At 38.0% G+C, this 25,763-nt stretch overlaps 1 protein-coding gene across 5 annotated transcripts in view; it reads right to left on the bottom strand.

Annotated features, from left to right (window-relative positions):
• inpp4b (inositol polyphosphate-4-phosphatase type II B) overlaps nt 1–25,763 on the bottom strand; it is a 199,897-nt gene that overhangs the window by 114,408 nt on the left and 59,726 nt on the right. For 4 of the 5 annotated variants that reach the window (XM_032563682.1, XM_032563683.1, XM_032563681.1 and 1 more), the window contains one exon: nt 14,572–14,651. In XM_032563682.1, coding sequence (XP_032419573.1) covers nt 14,572–14,651 — 80 coding nt within the window. Of the gene's footprint in view, nt 1–14,571; nt 14,652–22,749; nt 23,106–25,763 lie in introns of those variants that run through there. The other variant, XM_032563685.1, reaches the window with a different exon arrangement.

Consider the following 25,763-nt stretch of genomic DNA (forward strand, 5'->3'; position numbering starts at 1 on the left):
ATCACCACTTTCTTTCAGTCCAGACTGAAATTCACACACATGTAAGAAAGCATGACAGAAAAAAAGAAATCACAGGGCATGAAAAGAAAAGTTTCTGAAGGGTGATGACCTTTCATCTAGAATGCCAAACTCAGGCATCTGTGCATAACACAATGTTCACCTGAGACTTGATTTGATGGAGTTGGAGACTAAACCAAAATTAATGAAAGCAAAATTTTGAAGAGTGGTGGACCAAACACCACGGACTAAACACCAGCCATGTTTAGTATGGTTTAATCAAATTGCAGTTAGTTAAAGTCTGTTTTGTTTGGGGAAGTTTGAATGCATAATCAAACTCCAGTTTATGTTTAACATTTTCTTACCTCATCAACTTTATTCACCTACATCATCATCTACTGCTGCAAAACCAGTTAACATATTCTCAACAAAAGTTTTTCTTAAGGTTTAAGGTTTTTTCCATCTCCTTGTCCCAGTGGAAATCCAGTGGACTATGGATTGTTTGATTTTTCTTTCCCGTTTTTCATTAAAGCGTGGCTGAAGAGCCTCACTTTTTCATGTTTATGGGTTTTATGATACTTATTAGTTCATACACAGGACATTTTGGCAAGATGTTAAGAGATACTAGATTCTAAGAATGTTAGCTATTTTTAAAAACCTGACCAGAACCAATAGAACAAGGTTTCTGCTTGAATACCTTTTCTTTCTAATTCAATGTCCTTTAGAAACACATTGTTAGCATCCTTGGTTCAAACACAATGTTGGCTTTTGCCCAGAGTTCACCCAACATTTATAACAATCAGCATCAGCACTAAGAGCCTCCTCTAATGCCAGGGGATATGCTGAATAAATAAACTGCACATTTCAAGCATGGAAAGAAAATTGATAATAATTATTTTGACTAAATAGGACATTCACCCAAGGCTGCTTGCCAAATTTGACATCTCATTCCTTCATTTCTTAGCTTAAGCTGTGATTTGGAGCTAAACTGTGTGCCAAGGACAGTTTTTACCCCTAAATATATTCAACATGTCTCAGGTGTGTTTTGTCAAGTGCCTCCAGGATCTTACTTTCAGATTTCATGTCCCAGCCATGTCATTGTAACACAGAAAAACTCTTTCATTCTGTGGCTATCCATTGGATTATTCTTTACAAGCTGTAAACACAACATGAAAACTTTCTGCTCTGTTCTTAGAACGATGGAGAGAGGCATACAGTTGGATTGCTGTGAGAGAAAAGCTTTGAGCCGGTAAGCTCTGAAGCACAAACCAAAGCTCTCGCACCTCGACACAGCTCAGTCGGAAGAAGACACATTAGTCAGATTTTGAGTGAACGCAGCTCAAGGGCACTACTGCTTTTCCTGCTCCGCATGTGTGTGCCGAGGCCAACACTGCAGCAAACACAGCAGTTAGGAGAAATGTTAATTATTCACCCTTCAGCACACTAATCAGCCCTAATCTGTGGAGTGATGAATCTTTACCACCCACGCAATTCAGTTTGATTAGAATGTCACTGTTAACAATTCAGTGCTTCTGAATGTATAGCCTCCTCAGAATGTCGTAAAACTCAACAAAACAACAATTTAAACAACAATTTTCATTTATAGATAAGGGCACTATGCATTTTAACCTTGTGTCAGATGTTTTAATGATTTTACATTTCAAAATTTTTGTTTTTTGTCACATTTTTTGTAGACAATAAGAATGATAGTTACAGTATGTCCCATATAAAGAATTTGCAATAGAGAAGTAAAACTCACATGCCTTAAACGAACTGGCTTTACTCCCTCTGTCTTGAGTGTAGATCTTAGTTTGGCTGCAGAGTGCTCAGATAGCCGTAACATTACACCTTTTACCAACCTATTAAGATTTTATGAAGCAGCTTTATATAGCCTGCTTCATAAAAGCAGGCTATATAAACCTTAAACCTTAAGAAAAACTTTTGTTGAGAATATGTTAACTGGTTTTGTGGTTTCCAGAAGTAAATTTATGAAATGTACTTGTTAATTTTTTTCCACTTTTCGTCTCTTGTCTGTTTCTGCAACTACAACCTCAAACATTACGATGACCTTTGTCTAATTTTAGAGCCAAAGAATCAGTCTGTCTTTAGACCATTTTACAATTAGTCAGTGTTTAAGTGACTAAATATTTGTAATCATAAAGTTAGACATCAAACATTGATGTGCTGAAGTTCTCATCAAGATGCAACTTGAATTCGATATGTTTACACCTCTGCTACACTTTGCAGGGCTTGGGAACTTTACAGGAAATGCCAAAAACAGCCCAATGAACATTTTAGTTTCTTTCAAATAAATCCTTTAGACTTTAATGGGACATTATTAAAACAGGTTAGGTGATTATAGGTAGTACTGCAATAGACAGTGACCAGAGAGCTCTTACTTAAAGAAACAGGGAGTTCAAGGATTTCTGTCAATGAGCCAAGCAAACATTTGCTCAGAATTAGACATGGGCCAGTAAGAGAGTCTAGTGGTGTGATAACACCGAGTAAAACACCATGCTCTGATAGCACTGGGGTCTTTACACAATTTAAAATGAAGATAAAACAAGACCTTCTGTTTTCTTTGTAGAAACAAGTAATCCTGCTGCTGTTGAAACAATTTTAAATATTGATTCTCGTAAACATTTCTATATTGCTGTGTTGATTTTCAGAAAATTAAGTAAAAACATTAGCGCATACCAATCATAAGCTGATGTCACATTGCGTCCTATCTTGCTCTGTGTTCTGCTGTATTGAAAAGCGTGGATTACACGGGTCTAAAGCAGGCGTCTGGAACTCCAGCCCTTGAGTGCCTCACTATTCAGCCCTGCTCTAACCTGAATCAAACAGCTGAATTACCTCCTTAGTATGTTCAGAAAGTTTTGCAAAGGCCCGGTTGTCAACTATTCATTTGATTCACTTGATACATCAAAAAGTTGCAGGACATTTGTTGACGCCTGATCTAAGCACGAGGAAACAAAGAGGATTTTGTAGAACATCCATTCGGGTCTTGTTTCTAAAGTAAGCGTGTGGTTTTTCAAGAGCTTCTGGTTTTAAACAGTGCATGTTCATCAGGATCAAAGGTGTGAAATTAAGTGCTTTCTTGTGTCAGGATTTTTGCTGTCACCATCTCACTTAATTAACTTACTTTTTTTCTTCATTCCATTCACTAACAGACAATTAACTGTTAGTGAATGGAATTTCAGTGCTATACTGGCACTCCTCAGTGGTCAGATAGTGTAGCCTGTCTTCAAGCATGTTGAGGTGGGTAAACCTTCATCATTTTGTTCTTGATGGCTTGTTGCTGCAATATTTGAGTTTGTCAGCTGACAAACTCAAATATTGAGTGTGCAGCAACATATAGAAGAAGGTGTAACACTGTCGAGGTATTTTATGAAACAGGGAAAAATCTGTTCATTTTCTCTGTGTTCCCATTCAAAGAATATTTAAGATATAGGGAAATGGTTAGGAATGTGAAAACATTATTTTTAATTGTGGCTTTTTAAAACCTTGTTGTACTTTGACAGCAGTCCCAGTCCAATCCTTACTTAGATTGAAGACCTCGAAGGAGCAAATTATCACAACCTAAAACAAACCTAAAAAAAAAGAAAAAAGAAAAACATTTAACAAAATCTCAATTTGGATTTTTCATCACAGATGTAATCTCACAAACTGATCTTTTACACACATCAGTTGAGTAATTGAGTCTTTCTTATACGATTGTCATTATTCTGTTCTGGTAATTCAAAGAGATGTTTCTGAGTCACTACACAGATCAAAAACCTCAGACGAAAACCAATCTTTATTAAAATGAGGGTTAAGACTGCTGCAAACTTACCAGTGAGGAAAAACAACCGCCTCAGAAAAATATTAGATAAACTGAAATGAAAGCAGTCAAGATTTTATGAGTTCTATATGAGTGGTTCATATCAATTGCCTTATTGAAGGTTGACACAAGCTAAGGAAAATCTACTTACTAAAACATGGAGCAACGTTTTCCTTAGAGAAAGGACCTTTGATTAATGAGTCCTTTTGCCTTTTTGTCAGCCATGAGAACTCGTCACACCTGCCCCACTGATCTGACGAGACGGTTTCAGACCTCAGCTCACCAGCTCACTGTGCCATCCAATCCCACAGTGGCATTTACTGTTGAGCAATTGTTTGCAATATTTTCTTTTCAAACCATAAAGATGCATTACACTCCCCGAAAATCAGCTCAATTTGAAGCAACTCGGCTCCTGCAAAGCACCTGTACAAAAATAGTGCTCGAGTTAAAGATGCCCATGCAGGGACAATGAGTGGCATTAAGGATGGCCTTCAGCTGCAAAGCAAAGAGATGAGAATGCATTGTTTCTCCTTGGCACAGACTTTTTTAACGGTGGGAAACAAAGAGAATGCTTTCTATCTCGTCTCTTCAAGTCGGGTGCTTGAATGATGGAACAGCACAGTATAATCTTCAAAGAAAGATGCAAAAATCACATATAGAAATTTATGAAGCAACAGCTCATTATCATATTCTCATCTCCAAGAAAATCACTTGTGCCTTCAGCATGCCTTAGCAACTCACAGAAATTTCTCATTACATCTCTTAACTCTTCACATTCCTACTTCTTTGTATTTTTGGCCAACATAGTACATGTTTTGTGCAAAGAGATGAATGAAAGGATGAGGTTGCAATGATTAGTCGACATAATTGACAGTATTGATGAAAGTTTTGTCAATGCAAATACTTTAGTTGTACATCTTCTGTAAAGCCAGAAACCCAGAAGTAAAAGTTGTGTAGAAGCAAAATGTGAAACACTTTGAAGGAGGAAATGTGGTAAACATGTAAATTAATTTCACGCCAACCTCTTGTCTTTCTTCCTCTTTTATTTTAAACACCTTTTGTGGTTTGTGTGGTTGTGAGAAGAAAATATCAAGCATGCAGCATATACTCTAAGTGCAGTTATGTGTGTACTCATACTAATGTAATGTATGCATGAAGGCCTCATGTGTGCATTGGATGTGAGTAAACTCATTCCATATTCATTAAATGCATTTTACTGGAGGATTCCCCCGACATAAGCACACACTTTAAAACATTTAGAAAGGCAAACTGCTTGCTACGGCCCTCTCCATGTGCAGACCACAATAAGAACATTTCCAGCCATCTGTGTATGCTCGTCGATAAGGGTTCTATATCCCCACCAAGTGCTGCAGTACATGTTTTTCTGTTTCCTGATGAAACGATAATAAAAAAAAAGTCATAAATAAAGATTAATATTGTAAATAGTCATCCTGATTATTAGTGTTTATGTAAGATATCTCAGAAATGTATTTTCATCACGATTTCAATATCCAAAGAACTGCTTGGTTTCTGTTACACTTTAGGTAAATACAGTGGTTAGGGAAGCAGACTAGCTGAAATACTTGAGACATCCTCTAAAAATGCATATAAGTGCCTTTTTTAATGATCTTGAAGAAACCAGCTCCTTGTTCTCCAGAGGGAAAAGACCCTTGGCTATTGAGAAATGATTGCTTCCTGGACATGTGGACTCTGTTGAAGTTTTAAACTTTATTCAATTCTTAGTTTTCTGCAGCAAAAAAATAAAAAAAATCATTTCAGAAAAATAATTATGGATGTATGGATTGACAGATAGCAGGTAAATATTGTAGATAAAGTAATGACGAATATTATTTGGAAAAAACTAATTTTCCATGCTCTTTTTTTCCACTTTCTGATTAAGCACTTCATAAACACTTCAATTTAACCTTAGACTTTTCCAGAATGGAAACGTGAATATTTTACTTGGATGGTCGGGTGAGTCTCACTGCTGTTTTGAAGCCTTTTTCAACATAAATTACTTCTATCACAGAAACTCCTGCGTAGTAATGGAGGAAACAAAAAGAGTTAAAATTAACTTGTTGCTGACATTTGTCTGAGTCATTTTAAGAAGTCATAAAGCCAAGTCAAAGACAAGGTGAGAAGTGGGAACATGTCACCGTCTGATTCAGTGATGATGTGTGAACAAACGTATTCATGTGTTGTGGTTTAAAGTCTTGGTTTCAAACAAAAGTAAAATCTGCATTTCATTTCCAAATAAAGCTCCTAAAACCTGAAGAGAGACAGCAGGTGTGCAGAATCCAACCTGCTTGAGGTCCAGTGTGAACTTTCCTCTGTCAGTAATGATTTGGGGGTGTTGGCTACCAGAAAATTATTAGAGTCCATCGTGGCTCCCTGTGTTTTATGGAAATGCTGACTTCATTTTCCAGCAGGACTTGGCACCTTCCCACTCCGCCAGAAGTGCCAGTACCTGCTTTAATGACCGAGGTATCACTTTGCTCGACTGGCCAGCATCCATGGCTGACCTAAAGCCCGTAGAGAATCAATGGTGGGTTACCAAGGAGAAGATGAGACGCCGCAGGTTGATCACCTCAATACTGCATCCATGCAGAAATTCATGCAAAAGGAATCTTCACCAAATATTGAGTGAATATACTGTATAATATTTCCATATTTCCACTTTTATGAATTAAAACTAATTTTAATTGCTCTGATGAATTTGAGGCATGATCAGAAAAACACCTGAAATGAATGCTTGACATATTTCACACTTTATCATTCATCCATGAAACATGACAATTGATTAACTTTATAATGATATTCTAATGTATTTAGATGCCCCTGTGTATGAATGGGAATATGCTTCATGCATTAGAAATGACCAACAATCTGTCTTCTGGATTGTTCATTTTCAGCAGAAGCTGATAAATAATAGCTTCAATGTGGGCAAATCGAATTTTTTGCTGATATTAATGTCACTGCAGCACGAGAAATAATATCCTCACACACACACATGCGCACAAAAAGCTACAGCTACATTCTTTTTCTCCATTTTAACCAGATCACATCGTTGATCTTTAGTCTTTTAGGTCAAGTTTAGATAGAATCGGTCACGGGGGATATTGTGTGTGAGGGAGAGTAGGATGTCTGTGGATAAGTGTGAGAATTGGAGCAGGGTGATCCTAAGAACTCTAAAAACGATATTATCACAATAGTGGCCTAAACTGTCAGTGGTGGAACAGTAAAGGAAGGTGGGAGTGGATGAATAAGCCATGAAGCAAGGCAGCAGAGCCCTGGTCTGTGAAAATGAAGACGTACTGCAGAAAATCTCTAATGCGCACATGCATGCAGACACATACGCACACATAAAAACACCCTTAACACAAGCATACAAATTCATATCAAAATCAAATCTCACTCTGAGCTGCAGAACTGGGTCAGAGAGTGCTTCTGCTGTTGAGCATATAAAGTTTCGGAGATAACGAGAAGTGCAAAAGGGGAACTAGAGTCGAAGAGTTTGGGAAGGAAAAAATAATTAATGCAAGGGACCAAAAAAAGACTGAAATTGATCAATTAAAGCTAGTGGAAAAGTCATAAGTATGTTTTCATGAATTGATATGCACATTTTCATATGAAGCGCATCCCAGTAGAAGAATACATGTAACACCTAAGAGGAGGAAAAGAAATTTCTTTACTTGTTTACTACAGCATATAGCCAGAGACCTTCAGCCCTAAAAGCAACTACACACACCGCAAAAACAAAACCTTACCAAGTATTTTTGGTCTAGTTTCTAATGCAAATATCTTAATGCACTTGAAATAAGACAAAACTAACTCATAGATCACCTTTCAGGAAGATATAGGAACTTGTTTTAAGTCAATAAATCTTTAATATTGATGAAAAAGTGATAGTTCCACTGGCAGATTATAACATTTGAAAAATGTCTTGTTAGTAAATTTATCTACCAATGAAAAACATAATTTTTCATCAATTTTAACAAATTAATGACTTAAAACAATCTCCTAAGTTACTTGTATGTTAGCCTTGTCTTATTATTACTACTACGAAATTTGAACTGGGAACTAAACCAAAAATACTTGATAAGATATTGTGATTTTGCAGTACATCTGTTTGGAGATATTCTAACCTTTAAGATGTTTTTACAACCCAAATGAACAAAAAACGTAAAGGAAAATGCTGCAAAATGCCTGGATATTTATTTCTTGTTTATAAAAAAATGGAAGAAAATCTCCAATTAACACGTTTCACTGTTTCAGACTTAAATCCCCACTGTCAAACTAGTCAAGCCCGATGTTTAAAACCAGACGGCAGACTCCAGAAGTTACAGTCAGCTGCTTCACTCTGCGTGAGTAATGGTCACGAGGGAACCCGAGTTCATATATGACAACCAGAGGGATTTACGACAAGCTCTTTGCAAGCCTCAGGGCAACAACAGCATGGAGATAACTCTTGATAAGCCTCAGTAAGACTGCATATTTAATGTACTGTATGCGATATTTATTATATCTGCAGCTTCCATGACTGTACTGAACCGTAAAAACACAACATAAGCTGATCATATGGCAGCAGCTCATTCAGAGAGGGATGTATTTTAGAAAACTGGTAATTTATTTAGTTTTTTTTGGACACTATCACTTTGGTTTACAGAGAATTATCAAAAAAGATGAAAATGACTGTGTAGAAGAATAGGACTTGTCAGAGGAGAAAAGACGGATAAATTTAAGATGGAAGATGGACAACAGTAGCTCATTAAAGCCAGGCTATGTGGAGCATCTCTGAAGGTAGGTGGGCTACAGCAGCTGAAGCCCACACTCTGCTGTCAAACACCAAACACAAAAAACAGGAAAATGTTGCCCCGTCTAATGAGTCTCGTTTTTAGCTCCATCTTGCAGAAAAGCTACTTGTAAGTTAGCTTTGTTTTATTTCAAGCTTACTGATATATTTGCACTAGAAACCGGACCAAGAGTACTTGGTCAGATTTTGTATTTTTGCATTACATGTTTGCTCTTAAATCAATAGACAAACAGACAAAAATTATTTTGGTTTGCCTTCTTCCTTTTATGTTCACGTCAACACTGCCTGACACACGCAGAAAAGGTAAAATCTTCACATTATCATCTCAATGGCCTCTGATGTCTACCATAGAGACGGACCATCATCCCACATTCTCACTCATTCATCACGACACTGTCAGGAACCGCTCAGAAAAGTGACCCAAATCAAACTGGTCGTGTCACACTGCAAACAAAAACAATCCGTGACAAACATCCTAACCAGTCTCGCATGAAAGTGAGCGTGAGACCTGAGAGAGCAGCTGAAATGCAGAAAATTCATGGGAATAAGGAATAAGCCCTGAGCCAGACAGCCCTGTAGCACAGCAAACTTCGCTGAAGGGACAAAGAAAGAAAAGGAAAATCACATATTCTCAGTGGTGCTAGTCAAATACCAATTTCTCTCCACATATGCTTGCAAGCAATGCAAATCCAAAGCTTATGAAAAGAAGTTGGCCAGAGCCATATTGGTTTGGAGATGCACTGAAGGGAATCAATCCTTGCTTTGTGGAGATAAAGCGGCCCCAAATTCTCTGTGCTGAGCGAAGCAGCTCAAATTAACCGACTTTCTGCAACAACTGGCTGAGTGGGGATTAGGACATTATATTTAAATGAAGCATCTGTTTGTGCACACTGAATTGCATTCCTGCCCATGTCATTTCTGCAGCTCCTGCCCTGCTTGCCCAGCAGAACTAATTTGTAGTGTGAGTCATCAACTCTTCCACAGGTCAAACAGCCCAGAGTGAATCTTACAGTATAGATGCATGTAAAGCATCTATGTTTTCGCTATAAACAAATGTTTTCTCTCTGGATGAAGCAACAAGCAAACTGCATATCAAATGTGGGCCATTTGCTCTGTGGGTCTTTGTGTGTTTATGTATGTTTCACTCAGTCTAACACATTTATTCCAACAATGGCAACAGACAGGCAAACTGGATGCACAACATCAACTATTTTTTTTTCTTGTAAGACTTTTCTACTTGTACAGTAAAACCCTGAGTTTTTCAGTTTATTGAAAATTGTTAAAACTGACTTGACTGAGAGCTCCCACACTATTTCAGAACTTCCCTTCCCAAGATCCTGTTTACTTTAACTAAATATTTGAGAATTACCAAAAAAAATAAGACAGTATGGCATGACTGGCTTGATAACATTCTTCAGTGTGTGAATGACAACTGTCTTTGGTTTCCCAGGAGCTAAGAGGACGCAACACATTCCAGGCCAACATGAGCCAACCGTATCTGTTTACGGGAGCTGAGTGAAGAGGCTAACAACAACCTCTTAGAGAGGTTAGCACAGAGGCTAATCACAGCTGGTTTCCCCACAAACGCAGCGAATGCTCTCCATCCACTGGATTCCATTTTTTTCTTGTCCTCGAGCCCAAAATGCCTCTCTGGAGGTAGGCAGCAGCACCGTCTCACTGTGCACAGGAGAACCGTTCAAGAAAGGCTTGGATCTTTGCAGAGATAAATTAGCAGTGTTTTGTTGTTTTCTGCAAGCAAAACTTCCTTCTAACTGCAGGTCATGGTGTCTGCAATTAACGGTGTTTTATGAGGTTATTGACTGATAGAGTCATTTTAATCATACAACACAAGTTAACTTCACATTACGGAAATTTTCTTTCCCTTTATTGCCATTAGGCTATATAAAAAAGTCATAAAAACATGCTAAGTGTCCCATTTTCTCAAAAGATAAATGCTAGCTAAACTACGGAAGCTGTTGTATATTTTTAATGTTTCTAGATATTTAACATTTTTTATCATTCTTTTATATTTTTTTCAGCAGTTTAGTTGAGTGTCACTGACTTAGTGAGTTTGTTTAATAAAGAATTTAACTGGACTGGTGAATTATTTTTAATAAACTCTTGTATATTGGAGAGCAGTTGTTTGAAATGAAATAGTTTTGTGTCACATCTGTGATTTTTGCATAAAAACTAATATTTGTAAATTTCTTTCCAGTGGTTGCAGAACCAATCCCAGTTTTGTTAACTCTCTGCTCTACATAAGACCTCTCAGAAATATACAAACACACATGAGGGAGTGAGGTGGTAATTTCTTTCCTGACTGCATCTCATATAGTCTTGCAAGATACAATTAAGCCTGGTGACTAGGGATCACCTACGGGAAATGGAAAACATGGCACAACAAATTAGAAAAAAAGGCACATAATGAGAGGAGATGGCTGATGGAACACATTTTCAGATATGACTAGAGTGTGAGGTGAAAAGGAAATAGAGTCAGGATGAACAGAGACTGACAGCTTGAAGATGAAGGAAAAAAAGTGGCTGCGGAAATAGAGACTGTTTTATCAAGCAATAAAACATTATGCTCATTTTGTTCTACTCTTTGCATGCGTCTTATTTTGTGTCAGTCAAGTAAACACAAACAGAGAGATGAGAATCTACAAACATCAATGACCAAATGAACATTTTATTTACGCTTAGGAATATCCAACACACCATCTGATCCAGTATATGGGATTTTGCTCCTGGTCCCCATGGTAACCCTGCTGACCTTCACCTCCATCCATGCAGCCAAGGCAATCCGGTTTATCACTCAAGACCACCATTTGTGATTACTTTGCTGTCACAGAACTGCCTCTGCTTCAAGAAGGCAACACATCTTCAATTTGTCTGAAAGATGACTTACAGGTTCAAGCAGAAACATTTTTTGGGAAAGTTTTTCAGCAAACCACGTGGCTGAATCTGATGGTCAGCAGATTGTCACCAATACTGTCAGCTGGAAATCAGCTGGAAATCCATCAATCATTTTGTCACATTATACCATCATATTTATTGTGACTTAATGTGGTAGCCCAACAAAAAGTAGCATATGATTGGTTCCGATACGTTGTTTTTCTGTTTTTTATAAGTAAAAATCTGAACAGTGTGGAATGTATTTAAATTCTGCCCTGATGAATCCGTACATCCACAGACTGACATTTCGGCCCATTCTTCTTGCTTCAGAGCTCAAGTTCAACCAGATTAGATGGAGATTGTTTGTGAACATCAATTTTCAAGTTACGCCACAGATTGTCACTTGGATTTAGGGCCATCTCATGTCCAGAGGTCTCCAACTTCATTCCTCGAGTTTTTAGAAAATGTCCAAAACATCTGAATCAAGTAACCGAATTACCCATCCTCTGCACTTATGGCAGAATCAAGAAGCATTCCGTGGATCATAAATGTCTGCAAACCTGATCTTGTTTGTTCTTCTAACTGTAGAAGTAGAGACAAGGATCTGAACAACTCTACTGAGAAAACAGAATCTCTCTGCACTGATGCAGTTTGCCAACGTTTGAATGAGACATTATGAATGTATGTAGAGGAGAGCTCACACATATTTATTTCTATTTATGGAAATCTCTTTGCAAATGATGTTGGCAAGCATATACACAGCCAACCCTTTCCATAAAAATAATAAAAAATAATAATAATTTCAGCAAAAGTCAACAGCATTTCGTCACCACCAACTTTTAAAAGGTATGACATTTTTTTATTTTATTTGTATAGACTAGAACAGTGGTTCTTAACCTTTTTTGAGGTACCGAACCTATCAGTTTCATATGCGCATTCGCCGAACCCTTCTTTAGTGATAAATTTTTATTTTTTTTTTCCAAATTCAAGACATAGGTATGAACTCACAGCAAGTTACAGTGTTACTTTATTCTGGCCCCCCAAAAATATTTTTGGCCCCATAAAAGAATTTCAGCCCCCCAAATATTTTTTTTACTATTTTACTAATTTAAAAATAAATTTGGATTTTTTCAAAGAATGACAAAATTTTTAATAACTTAATTTTTTTAATTTTAAATTTAGTTTGTTTTTTGTCATTTTGAATCCACAAAATACTTTTTTGGGGCCAGAATAAAGTATTGCACAAATTACATGCCTGTAAATCAGTGTGACTTCTGCTGTTGTTTTTGGGAGACCAGTTCAGAGAGGCGTGGCTTCACCTTGGCAAGTGGATCTTCAGAGCAAAGTCTGCTCATTTTCTTCTTTTTTTGCTCAACATATTTAGTGTGGATTAAAATATTAAGAAAGAAACCACGCGACGTACAACTACGACAGCCGCTGATACTGCGTGCACTAAATTCCCCGCAGCACTGATTGGCCAAGCAATGTAACATGATCCTCTGCAGCAAGTGATGGCCAAGCGGGGCGCGTCATCACGACTTTACACAAGTGTGTCTTTACCTCCGCGGCAGAGGCTCCGCCAAACCCCTGAGACCGACTCATCGAACTCCTGGGGTTCGATCGAACCCAGGTTAAGAACCACTGGACTAGAATATGATAATTTACAATATGATATATATTTTTAATTTAATCAATATTTTCTTTATCTGTGTATGAATCAGGGATGCATCATTCCATTGCCATACAATCTGCAGCATCACGCATGGTTTGGAAACAATGCTGCATTGTTATCCCTCAAAATAGGAGGAAAACGGATGCAAAAAGGTGAGCAGATTTCACTGCTACGACAAAATTTATTTGAAAAAGTTTAATTCATTTCAACAACGGCTTTCTATTTGTGAATTTCCCATAAAGGCAAGATTTGTGGAGAGCATAAACGATAGTTGCCCTATAAACAGATTCTCCCACCTGAGCCGTGGATCTGTGCAGCTGCTCCAGAGTTACCGACTCGACTGCTTCTCTGAGTAATGTTCTCCTTTTCTGATCAGTCTCAGTGAACTTCTTACATTTCTTGGTCTCCATGATGTTATTTATTCAATAAAGGTCTCTCAAAGAATAGCTTGATTTATATTTAGATGAAACTACGCACATGGAAAGTCTACTTTATAAGTAGGCGACTTCTGAAGGCAAATGTTTGCACTGGATTTCATTTCAAGGTACCAATATAAAGGTGAATGAACATAGAAGCGTTTCAGATTTTTATCAGTAAAATGCTCTAAAAATGTCTTCCACTTCAACTTTATGCAATACTTTGTGTTGCTCCATTAATTAAAATCCCAGTAAATACATTAGTCCTATGCTGCTTTTGCAAATAAGTGTTTACATCCAAGGCAAACTTAAATAATATTAAATAATATAAAAAATCTAAAATAACATCTTCCCTGAGCCTCCTCAAAACACCTCAGTTATGTTTTTAACTTTTCTTTTTGCAAAATTATCACTATGAAGCATAATGTTTGCATAATGTCTGCTGAGAAACTGCAAATAAAAAAAACTACAAATTTTTCACTGCCATCAACAGATCATTCAAAGAATGAGCAGTTTTCTTACTCTGCTAATAAATATTATAAGCAAAGAGCAAATTCTTGCTGTTGACAGCTCTTTAAAGACGTTAGTGCAAAACAAATCTTCAGGGAAACTTGTCTCGTAGAAACCTGACCCTAAGCAATCATTTTTGGCCTCTTTTTAAAAAAATAACAAATTTTTCCTTACATTTGATTCAAACTCTTCTAGAGACACATTAATTTCCTCTAGTATGTGCTTAAAACAGACAGCACAAATGAGAAACCTGCATTCCCTGATATTAATACAACATGTCTGAAGCAAACAACGGTGGCAGCTCATGCAACACCCCTGCTGTCACAACATCTGTGGAAAGCTCTCTCTTCCCGACTCGGTGTCATGTTCAGGCTGATCTGTCAGTTCTTAATCAGCAGACTCTAAGAAGCAAAACGAAAAAGCGAGAATGAAAGTAACATGCTCTCACCTCAGGCTCAAGGTCAGTCGTCCATCTTTAGCCCTCAGCAGATCCCCGATGGAAAAGGTAGCGCTACCGAGGAAGGAGCTCTGCAGAGATGACACAGAATCTGGATCAATGAAGCTCTTCAGCAGGAAAAGTCACTGAATGATCAAAAGCGGCACCATACATATGTAAAAAGACCATTTATCAGACAGCAATGACTTCACCACTTACTAAGTTACAAAGCGCCTCTGATTTCTTTACCTTTGGCTCAGAGAAACCAAACTGTATGTTGAATCTGGTCAACAGGCAACTTTGGACTTTAACTGCGATCTCGCTAATTATCTCCCCAGTTTTTCTCCAGTATAGATCTGTCAGTCAACAATATAACCACTCACATATGACGTAAATAACACAGATAATCTATTGCATTATCTGTGCAAACAAAGGCAGCAGACAAACATTTCCTCATCGGAGTTGATGTGTTAGAAGCAGGAAAAATGGTAAATGGCCTGTGTTTGTACAGTGCTTTATCTAGCTCAGAGGACTCCAAAGCACCGCATTCAGGCATTCACACACTGATGGTGGCACCGGGCTCTGTGACTGTTTACAGGATGAACTCCTACCTGATGAACTACCATCGCCCCAAAAATGGGCAGTGGAAGGTTTTCAGTGAGTATGACAAGGTCAGACAATTGTGTGTTCGTAGTATTAGTGTGTTTCATATTGCAGTAACAAAGTATTGCTTGAATCCAATTTTTGGAAGTGTATGCATCATAGAGAAGAAGAAAAACTCTGTTCCCCAATTATATACTTGCAACATGGCACCAGGATGCACCATTGGAGGCAATGTGATCCTTGGAAGGATCTAGCCTTTCATGTTGACTCTACTTTGGTACATACCATCTTTCTAAGCATTATTACAAAGCTTGCCTTTCATGGAAGCTGCATTCCCTGATGGTTGGTGACTTTTTCAGTCTCTTTTGTCACACTATTAGACGAGTGGTCACAATATTATGCCTGATTGGATTGATATAGAGTGCTTAAGCAATCGAAGGAAAGTAGACAGGTAAAAGACAAAAGAAATGTCAGCCCTGAAAATCGACTTCCAACACAAGAGCTGTTTCTGAAAATCAATTCTGTAAGAAGCAGGAATCAATCCAACATAGACCCAACAAAAGATCTGAGAGACCAAGAATAGCTCTTTTGGAATCAAACTTTTGGTGCTAAAATACTATTTTTGCATACAAAGTGCAAAAGATTCAACTTCAAAGGGCTCTTTGCTCTCTTGTCTGTCTGTACAACACAGGTTCATCTCTCCAGTTCAGGAATTTATGCCTGGACGAGTCACAGGAATAAAAATATAAAGAAACAACTAAAGAGTTTTGAATAGGCAAAACCGTGTAATCTTTTTAATATAAAACACACCAGCATTCTTCTCTTTTTGGCTAATGCCACTCTTTTTTTCTTGCTGCTCTGGCAACATGAGTTTGCTGCAGGGAAGATATGAGCAAGGGGCGTCAGAGCACGAGAACTGGGTCACGGAGAGAAGAGTACGGGACAAGCCCATCAATAACGCAGATCTGCATCGGAAGAAAACCCACACCCTCATGGGCCCGAACAGATACATGCACGTGTGCTGACACACATACAGATGCAGCACGTCCTGCACCTGCAACAAACAAAAATGACATGCTAAACTGTGTCACAAGGAGAAAGGGACCACAGCAAATCATCTATGGTGACCAGCAAAGCTAATGAACATTAAGTGCAGAGATGAACATTTTTATAATGGGAAATATTTTTTTATAGACTGGGTAAATGGCTCTTTAGCATGGAATACTGCAGCCTAATTTCAAGCTATTTTATCGACCAAAAACAGCAAAAGGTGTTTGTTTTTGCCTTTCTTTCTGCGCACCATATTGTTTGTGACGGCTCATTGAACACTAAAATGTTTATACAGAAGAGGTCCATTTCAGCTTTGCTTCTACTTTATTTTACAGGCGTATCAGAAGCTCTGACTCGCCTCTGAAGACAAACACAGAATTGTTTATTTTTTTATTTATGAATGTAAATGAGCTTCAGGTATTGTTAGTGAGCATGCGGTGCGTCTGGGCTTCCCTTCTTGCACAAGACAATGAAAACAAAAAGAAGCTGTGAAAATGAGATAGACACGTTTAAGACAAGGCAAACGTAAAATAACAAATGCCAACCAGAACTAGTACCAGTCAGGATTATGTCTGTAGAGATTCATTTATTTATTATTCTATCCAATTCACATCTGACTTTAAAAGAACTACAAGAATAACGAAAACCCTGCTTGAATTTCCCCAAGATAAAAAGGCAGCTTGTATGTTATTCTTTTGAACTGTCTGTCAGACACAAAAAGCAGTAAATCATTTATCTGACAGAAGTAAATTATACTGATTTTTATCAAGGATCAAGGTAAACCAAAGTCTTATAAAACTACTTCAAAATTTTTGTGTTTCTAGAGTTTAAATTTGTTATTCTCTTAATTATATTCTTAAATATGAGTAAGATGATGGGATGAGAATCTGCCGTGGTTCATGACAAGAAAAATGTTGACTTTAAGTATCTTGGTCTCTTTTCGGTCTCCATAAAAGCAAGACTAAAACATGTGAACAATAAAAAGATAATACTACTACTAATAATACATAAATCAATGTGTTTTAACACCTAAAAAAAAGTCTACCACGTTCCCCCAGCTGTCCTCTAGTTCAGTTCAGTCCCTTTATTGTCCCCCAAGGGGGAATTAGTTTTGCAGTCAGGCATTTCAAGCACACAGCACAACATAAAAGTCCATCAGCAATGTTGAAACAGACAACATTGCCGGTGTACTTTTATGTTGTGCTATATGTTTGAAAGAAAGATTTAAACAAGTTGAAAGCTGTGAAAAAGTGTACCGATTCCTTTTTTAAAATCACACTCAAATGTTAATATCAGACAAAAATAACCAAAATTAACACAAAAAGGGGAAAAAAATCTACCCAAGCCAACCTGGCTTACCATTAAAAAAGTGGTTGGAGTGTTTTGTGAGGAGAAAATGTTCCAGCTTTAGTCAGATTACCTCTTTTTTTTATTTCACCATAAATGTTATTATTCAAGCTTTTATTTTTTGAACCACCTCTACTTCTGATCTTCGTGCCTGCATTTGAGGCTCAAAACCAACTACCACTGACAGGCTCCTGAGAGAGTGCTGGTGTAACTGTATGCAGATTAAAGTAATGCCACCCCACGTACTGGATGTAATACTCAGCTTGATGAAGGAAGCTTTTTCCTGCAGCAGGAGGGAAATTTGAGGGCTGGGGGAAAAAAAACTGGCAGCAGAAATTTGCATTGTTTTTGAGGAAATGCTGCTTGGAAAAAACAGCCAAACGCTGCACAAATTAGCAAGTAAGGCTATAAAAAACAACACTGAATAAATACCCCTCTAACACCTAGCTAGCACATAGAACTAACTAATTAACTATCATCAACATTTTTAGTTCTAAAGTTACATCCTAAAGAGGAGAATAGCCAAAAACAGTGAATATATTGCACAAAAATATTCACTGTTTTTGGCTAATAAGAAATAATAAGATTTCCGTTACCACTACCTTATGGGTCTGCAACTCAATCCAATGCCCTGAACTTTGAACTTTTAGCTGTATCACTGCTCCAGCACACCTGAATCAAATGATACCAATCATTCAGCCATTTGACTCAGGTGTGCTGCATCAGCGGTACATTCAAAAGTTGTTAGATCCTCTCTACACTAGCACAGAGACTTTCTGAACAAGACTTGGTGCCGCACCTCTTGTCAACATGCAAACTGGATTTTTGCTGAGAAAACTGAGATTTCTAAAAAAAAAAACAAAAAAAAAACACTTTACACAGAAGAGGTCCTTGAAAATTAAAAATGATTAGAGAGAATGACATGGAGAGGTCAGCTTCACATAGAATTCACAGCTGTGTGGTGTGAATCAGTCACCACTTCTTTTATGAGAGGACACCAATAAAAACCTTTTAAAATTTTTCCTTTTGTTTAGATTTTTTTTTAATGGTGAATTTGGATGTTTTTTGTGTATTAAAAGTGTCTTTTCTGTGCCTTACGCTACCGAAATCCAACAAATCTATTGTTGTTTATCTTAAAATCAATGACATTTCACAAATTGGTGGACTATTGTATTCTGCCAGTTATGTTTAAAATACATCACAGTACATTACCAGCACATTTGCAAATAGATTTATGAAAAGAGATACCATTTGATAATTTGAGAGGATCAGAACGTTGTATTTCTGTTTATGGAGCAAATCTGTAGTATAATCTGTCTAAAGAAAACAAAAACAATAGATCAATATTTACTTTCAACAAAATAACAGCATATAATATTCAATTTATAAAGAGCATATTGATTCAGTAGAGTGTTGTGTCATTTCAAAAATTACATGTTTTTTCTTTACTGTTATTATATTAACATATGCACATTGCCTGTTTTGTGTTTAAAGATGCATCCAAATGGTTGAATGTGTTTAGTTGTCGACATGTTCATTTTGAACTGTAAATGAAACGAAATAAGTAAGTAAATAAGCCTTATTATAACTTTGACTATTTAGATGTTTCTGTTTAGCTAATTATATGCTGCACTTTTGATTGGTCACATTACATTCCTGGCATTTATATATATTTGTAAGCTCAATAGCTGCCTGCATGCTGGTAAAGATGTAAAGTCAAAATGTGCTCAGCTTTGTTCAGACGATTAGTCCAAACTGATTACACTAGTCAGACGACAGTCATGATTTTTTTATTCTTTATTTTGGAGAAGCATGCTCAAACTATCTGTTGAAAAGAGTAATAATGTTCTAAATAATATTGTGAAACTTAAGATTATAATTAAGTTAAACTGTCATACGGACTTATAAAAAATTTAGACTTTTAGAAATTAGCATAACTGGCAGACTTCAATCAAAAATAAGCATGCCGTGGGTCAAAACTTGAAGATAAAATTGTATGAACGAAAAAGAAAAAGAAAAGAACCAACATGATAAATGTAACCTTGTCAGAAGTTTTGGGTCATAAAGCTGCTCTGATTAACTGAGCATGGCTGAGCAGAGCCGCAGTGACTCCCTGAAACACAGCAAAGCTGACAAGTTCAATTCAATTCTTGTCAGTTTTATTTATGTAGCACCAATCTGAAACAAAATGCCATCTCAAGAGACTCTGTATAATGTGATAGAATAGGCAGTAGATGTCTTTCACCCGGAATATACAATATTCATACTCTACGTTCCACAATTCTAGATTTCTCATCAATAACCTGTTTTAGTAGTGAAAAGAGTTAAAGCCGAGTTTTAACAGCAGTTTAAATTAGCTACAGTTACTGTAGCACATTTTGTCATTTTACAACCACAAACTTCAGTGTTTTATAAATTTTTTTATGTGGAGGCAGCATAATGGTGGGGGAATGCTTTTCTTTTACAGAGACATTGAAGATGGAGTGAACTAAATACGGATCTTTAGATCTCTAGATCTAAGAATTTCCATCCATCCATCCAACCATTTTCTAACACCCTTGTCCCTAGTGGGGTTGGGAGGTGCTGGTGCCTCTCCAGCTAACGTTCTGGGCGAGAGGTGGGGTCACCCTGGACAAGGTCGCCAGTCTGTTGCAGATCTCCATACATTAGAATGCCAATACTTTGTGTTTATAGAGCCAATAAAACTGTAATAAAATATGTCAAAGTTTATAGCTTTAAAGTGAGAAACATGAAAAAAGTGAAAAAGTCTGAAACATGGTGGATTGTATTGTATGAATACTTTTTCAACACGCTGCAAACTCATGGAGAATTTCCTTTTTTCTGTAAAAACATGGACTTTTTTTTTGTTTATTTTCACTACAGATCGGCTCGACTCCAGGTATTTGCGGTCACTCCGGTGCTTTTACCTCACAGAGACCCGCTACACAACCCGAGGCCTGCCGAGTTAAACTGACATGCTCTGTTTCTCCACCTTTTTTCCCTCCTCACTTTTACATCTCACCTCCTTTCTCTTCTGAAAGCAGTACAGCCTTTTCTTTCCCTCGCCTCTTTTTTCGGTTTCTCTCCGCAGCACCGTGCATCAGATAAGAAAAAAGGGCATCCTGTTCACTGACCTTTCTCTAAATCATTTCCTCTTCCACATTTTCCTGCAGAAACACACACAGATACTCAAATACGTCCAGCAAAATGCTGCCCCACAACATATTCTCATGTTTATTACTATTATGCATTCAGAAGAGGGTAAACATGCGCACTAATCGAACATGCGGAGAAAAAGCATAATATTAATTAAAAAACAGAACAGCTTAGGTACAGCAGAAGATTAGTCATGAATTAAACAGTCAAGCATCTCTCGTTATGCACGTCGTCGATTCTTCATTGCTGAAGTACAGCAGCTCGTCTCGGTTTGGGCCGATAACCCAGAGAACAACGGCTCTTATGCACCAGAAAAAAGCATCGTGTCCCATGTAGTCATTACTTGTGAGTCGGGATAGAGCAGCTGGTAAATGGCTTCAAAAGTCGACAGTGGAGTGAAAAACTCATTTTCCACCTTTTGTATTTCTTCAGTTCTTCCCTTGTTGTCATAATTAAATGTTTGAAGTCATCAAAGCAGACTTAATATCAGAAAAAAAACATGAGTAAATGCAAATGGTAATTTTCTGATGATAGAAACTAGCTACTGATTGGCTTGTGTCACCCTCAACTCTCTGCTTTTTTGTTTTATTTTGGACCAAACTAATATAAAACACTGCAGATATTCACCCACATTGGGGAGTTTTTAAACCTCTGTGGCCAGTTTGAGAACCAAAGGCATGATGCTAATCAGATTTAACTGACAACTTTGACTAGACCATTTTAAGACCTTGCTATGAAGCAGAACTCATGGCTCCAACCTCAGATCCTCACACTACCAGCACCATGTTCTATGAAATGATTTGATGATTTGTTATTGCTGAGAACAACAACATCCTTAAAACTTTAAAAATGCCTTTGTAACTTTGTCCAAACTAATAGATTTTGTTTGATCGACAACTTTGTTTCTCATCTGTTCTTGAATTTGTGTAGAACAGGTCAGGAGGTTTTGCTTTTGGAAATCTTTAAGCTTACTTCGTTCTGTCAGACAGGTTCTGTTTAACTCATTTTCTGATTCTACAGATCTTGCAGGAATCAGTCCAGGGTGTTGCTATTGAACCTGAACTCAGCTTTGCAAAAGTTGAATTCTGATTAAGCAAAGGTTAGTATGGATAGTTTTTTTTTTTCTCTTAAAGTTTGCAAAATCTTTTCTGATTTCTCAGATTTTTGATCAATGGTAAAGCAAGTTTAATGATATAAACATTCAAATGTGACAAAAGGAAAAAAATCCTCTGAATTTCCAACAACATAGATGTAAAATTATTGAAGCTCCTGAACGCATTTTCAATATATGACCAAAGAAACGCTACCCAGAAAACTTGAGAAAAAGGAGGAGCAAAGTGAGAAAACATCTTCCAGGATTAAACATTTTGTTATCCTCTGTTCATTTCGCACATTCTTCACTTCTTTGACTGATTTTTCTTTCTGCTTCTGACAGTCCTGCAGTTTCAGACCTATTAAATAAACGTTTGATCTGCCCACTTAGTAGGAAAAAACTTTTGAATTTTCCAAGCTTCTCTTCACAATATTCTGAAAGTGATGGACACTTGTGCAGGCGATCTGAAACGCTCCTCTGTGGTCCCTTCAAGGCCACAGTGTGTGTTCATCACTTGGCAGAGCTAAACGGTCCACCTAAAGGCGCAGATCTATCGATCCTCCCCGATGCCCGAGGTGACAGAATGACACGAAGATGCACACCGACACGCTCTTTCAATCTTCCTCCTTTTTCCCTCCAAACTCAAGAGAATCCCTGATGCAGAGGACGCTCACTCTCACACTGCACCCGAAAAGCCTTTTTACATAAACAGCAGCCATGTGACTCTATAATTAACACGCATCCTGTTCATTAACAAACACAAACCGCACAGGTCAGTGGCGTCCGCTCGACAGCGTTCATCTTCCACTACAGAACAGGCTCTACAAATTGGCCTAATTAACTCATCAGAGGTGTCATGACATGCACTTGGGCACAAATTTGAGAGCCGAACGAGGAGCAGCAGCAAACACCCACAGATGGACGCGAGGAAGTCAACTTACAGTTAGGTGTTAGAGAATCCCAGCAGGTAAAACAATGAAAGGAGAGTGAAGGAGGGGCTGACAGAAGACAGAAAGAGGAAAAAGTGATGTTATGTCTTCCTTCTTCTTCTTCTTAATGAGCTCCAGGAAGGTCTTGTCACATATCTTTCCCCCAGTCCGCGGTTAGAGTAACTCCATATATACGTCTTGTTTGCTCTTTAAAGAGTCGCGGGAACGCTGTTTGATTTATGCATTGTAAATACAGAAACACATCAAACACACACCAACATGCACACTGCAGTCTGCGCTGTGACTGAGAAGAGCCTCGAGTGAGCCGGCGGCTCTACTGCTGCTGCTGCCGCCGCTGCTGCTGTGGCTGGCGTGACGGAAAGCGAGACCAGCGAGAAAGAGAGGAGGAGGAGGAGGAGGGAGGAGGGAGGAAGCCAACGAGTACAAGCAGCCGAGTCATGGGGTAGGTGGGTGAGGAGGAAGAGAAGGAGGTTACAACACAGAAGAGGAAGAAGTAGAAGGGAAGGAAGACAGACAATTAAAGGGCAGAGAACCAAGATAGCAACAAAAAGAAGGAGTGAGATATAAAGAACACAGACTTGTGTGTCACACCTCAGCGGCTGCCTGTGACTCAGACAAAAAAAAAGAAAAAACACTTCTGACCACTTCTATTAATATGATTTCCAACCACACGCCACACTCTGCTCCTGTTCGCTCGCGTGTTTGCATACAGATAAATACTTCAAAAACACACAACGACATACTTGAGAATCACACAAGAGGCTTCGCCAGATTCTCTCACTCTGTGCTTTTCAAATCAGATGTTCGTCGACACGCTCCAGCCTCAAACTGAAAGAGAGGAAAAAACATATATTTATAGCCGCAGATGACAAAAAAAAGCCACACAGCAACACCGGTGACAACAGGCTTAAGTTTCAACTATTTGGGCTTGAACCTTGGATTAGGCAGGGTTTAATTTACCCCTGCTGCCGCGAAGGGGATGACTAATTCTGGCAGAACAAAAGACCCGCTCTACTCTGGGCCTTATCACCCCGAACAGGTACACAACCAAACACAATGAAGCACACCCACCACAGCACTTAGCATTTACGAGCGCATGCAGCTCGATGCAAATACGCCGAGTATTGGAGGTCACGGTGATCATGAGTTAACCTTTCTGAATATGGGAGGTGGCGTCAGGAAGAGTGGGCGGAAAGTCTACTTTCTGCGTTTATTACATTGAGGATTGATGACCTGGATGCCAAAGACTGATTCATGAGCTCAGACCTGCCAAAAGTTTACCCAGGATGCCTTCTAGCCTGCTAACAAAGTGTTTACTTCGGGTCTGCAGCTAAATTTATGTAATCTAGTGCTGATGCCAAATACATTTGTGCTTTTTTTCAGTTAGTTACTAATATTTCTTTTTTTTTGTCAGTGATTACTGATGTTTTTTGTGGATTTTCTTTTCTGCTTGCCCACCCCGAACTTCAGCTTACAATAGGATTCAACTATCCAGAAGCAGAGATGTACTACATGCATAAAAAAATCCCCAGATCAAAGCAAAATAAAAATCAAACCCGCAGCAATGAGGCATATTTAATGCAAGACTTTGAAGTTCAAAATGTTTGACATATTTTGGAATCTCGGTTTCTGAAAAGCACACTGAGGCTAATAGGGATTGGTCCTTAAATCACAGCAGAAAGCACAAGTTGAACGTCAAAGTGTGAGATCCTTCAGGCTGTCAAATGAGAAGCCTAAAGGTGCTGCTGCTTCAATGTCACTTCCCACTTTCAGCATTATTTAAACAGCTCTAACATCTTAACACCAACTCAGAGACTTGTGCAGCTCATCTATCTTTCATTACTCTTTCGTGCATGTGTTGGCAGATGTGACAGTCTGTGCAAAGATGACAGAAGTAAGACACTGGTGGCTAAAGCTACAAAGGATCTCACACAAACAGTCTTTCCAAACTGGGGTAAGTGCAGAGAAAAAAGGAGTTGGTCGAGTTCCCAAGGTGAGCTCACGTTCTCATTCCTAATCAACCACCAACAACAGTGTCCTTGAGTTTTTTCTACTTGAAACTCGCATGATGTGGATGTGTTAACAAATTGTGTCCTTAAAGAATTTAACCTAACAATGCTCCCTTTATATGACTCTGATAACAAGGGAAAAAAACACCTTTGTTTGCTTTAAAACTGTACTATGCAGGATATACAATGGACCCCCAGTGGGGGTTAGAGGTCACAGCCACCTACGAATTGTTAAAATCCACAAATACTTGGTTTTAAACACGCTTAAAGCTGCCTATTTTAAAGAGGCAGTGTGCATATTTTAGACACATAATGCCATTTTATAGCACATTTAAGTAATTATGTCACCTTCGGTTGTAATAAAAATGCTGTACATATCGAACATGACCTAAAAGAAACTTGACTTCGTAATTTAAGACCTTGAAATCGGGCTTCTGTCTCTTTAAGAAGCTCCTGCTCTTTCAGACACTCCACCTTTAATGTGATTACAACAACGTTCCTCTATCAAGCCTTTAATGTTTTTATCAGTGTTTCACTCAGTAGATGCACAGTTTCACCAGGTGTTTCCTAACTGTTGCTGCCGCTAGTCTAGAGGAGCTGACTGCCAGCCAATAGCGTGTCAAATAGCAGTGCATCTAGGTATCTCAGCTTCCAAAGCAGCATATTCTTCAGAATATTTCCAAAAAAATGTGGGAATATGTGATTTTTTTATAGTTTCTGCCAGGCAAGGCCAAGGCAAGTTTGAGAATAAAATCTCAAGTTCACGAAATCTAAGTCCAGGTAAACTCTCAAATGTTTCTCCTCAACCAAAGGGGAAGTCTTACATGAAAATTTTCTCCTCGGTGCTGTAGGTTATGAATTGAAAACCTGTTTTATTTACCCAACCATTTCTCACATAAACATTTAATAATTCAAATTCACTTCAGAGCAGTGCACTCAACAATTTAAAAATACTTTTTGACTATTGTGTCATAAAAGTCCAACAGTTATATGATG

This window comes from Xiphophorus hellerii, chromosome 5 (assembly GCF_003331165.1).
Source record: "Xiphophorus hellerii strain 12219 chromosome 5, Xiphophorus_hellerii-4.1, whole genome shotgun sequence".
Classification (NCBI taxonomy): Eukaryota; Metazoa; Chordata; class Actinopteri; order Cyprinodontiformes; family Poeciliidae; genus Xiphophorus; species Xiphophorus hellerii.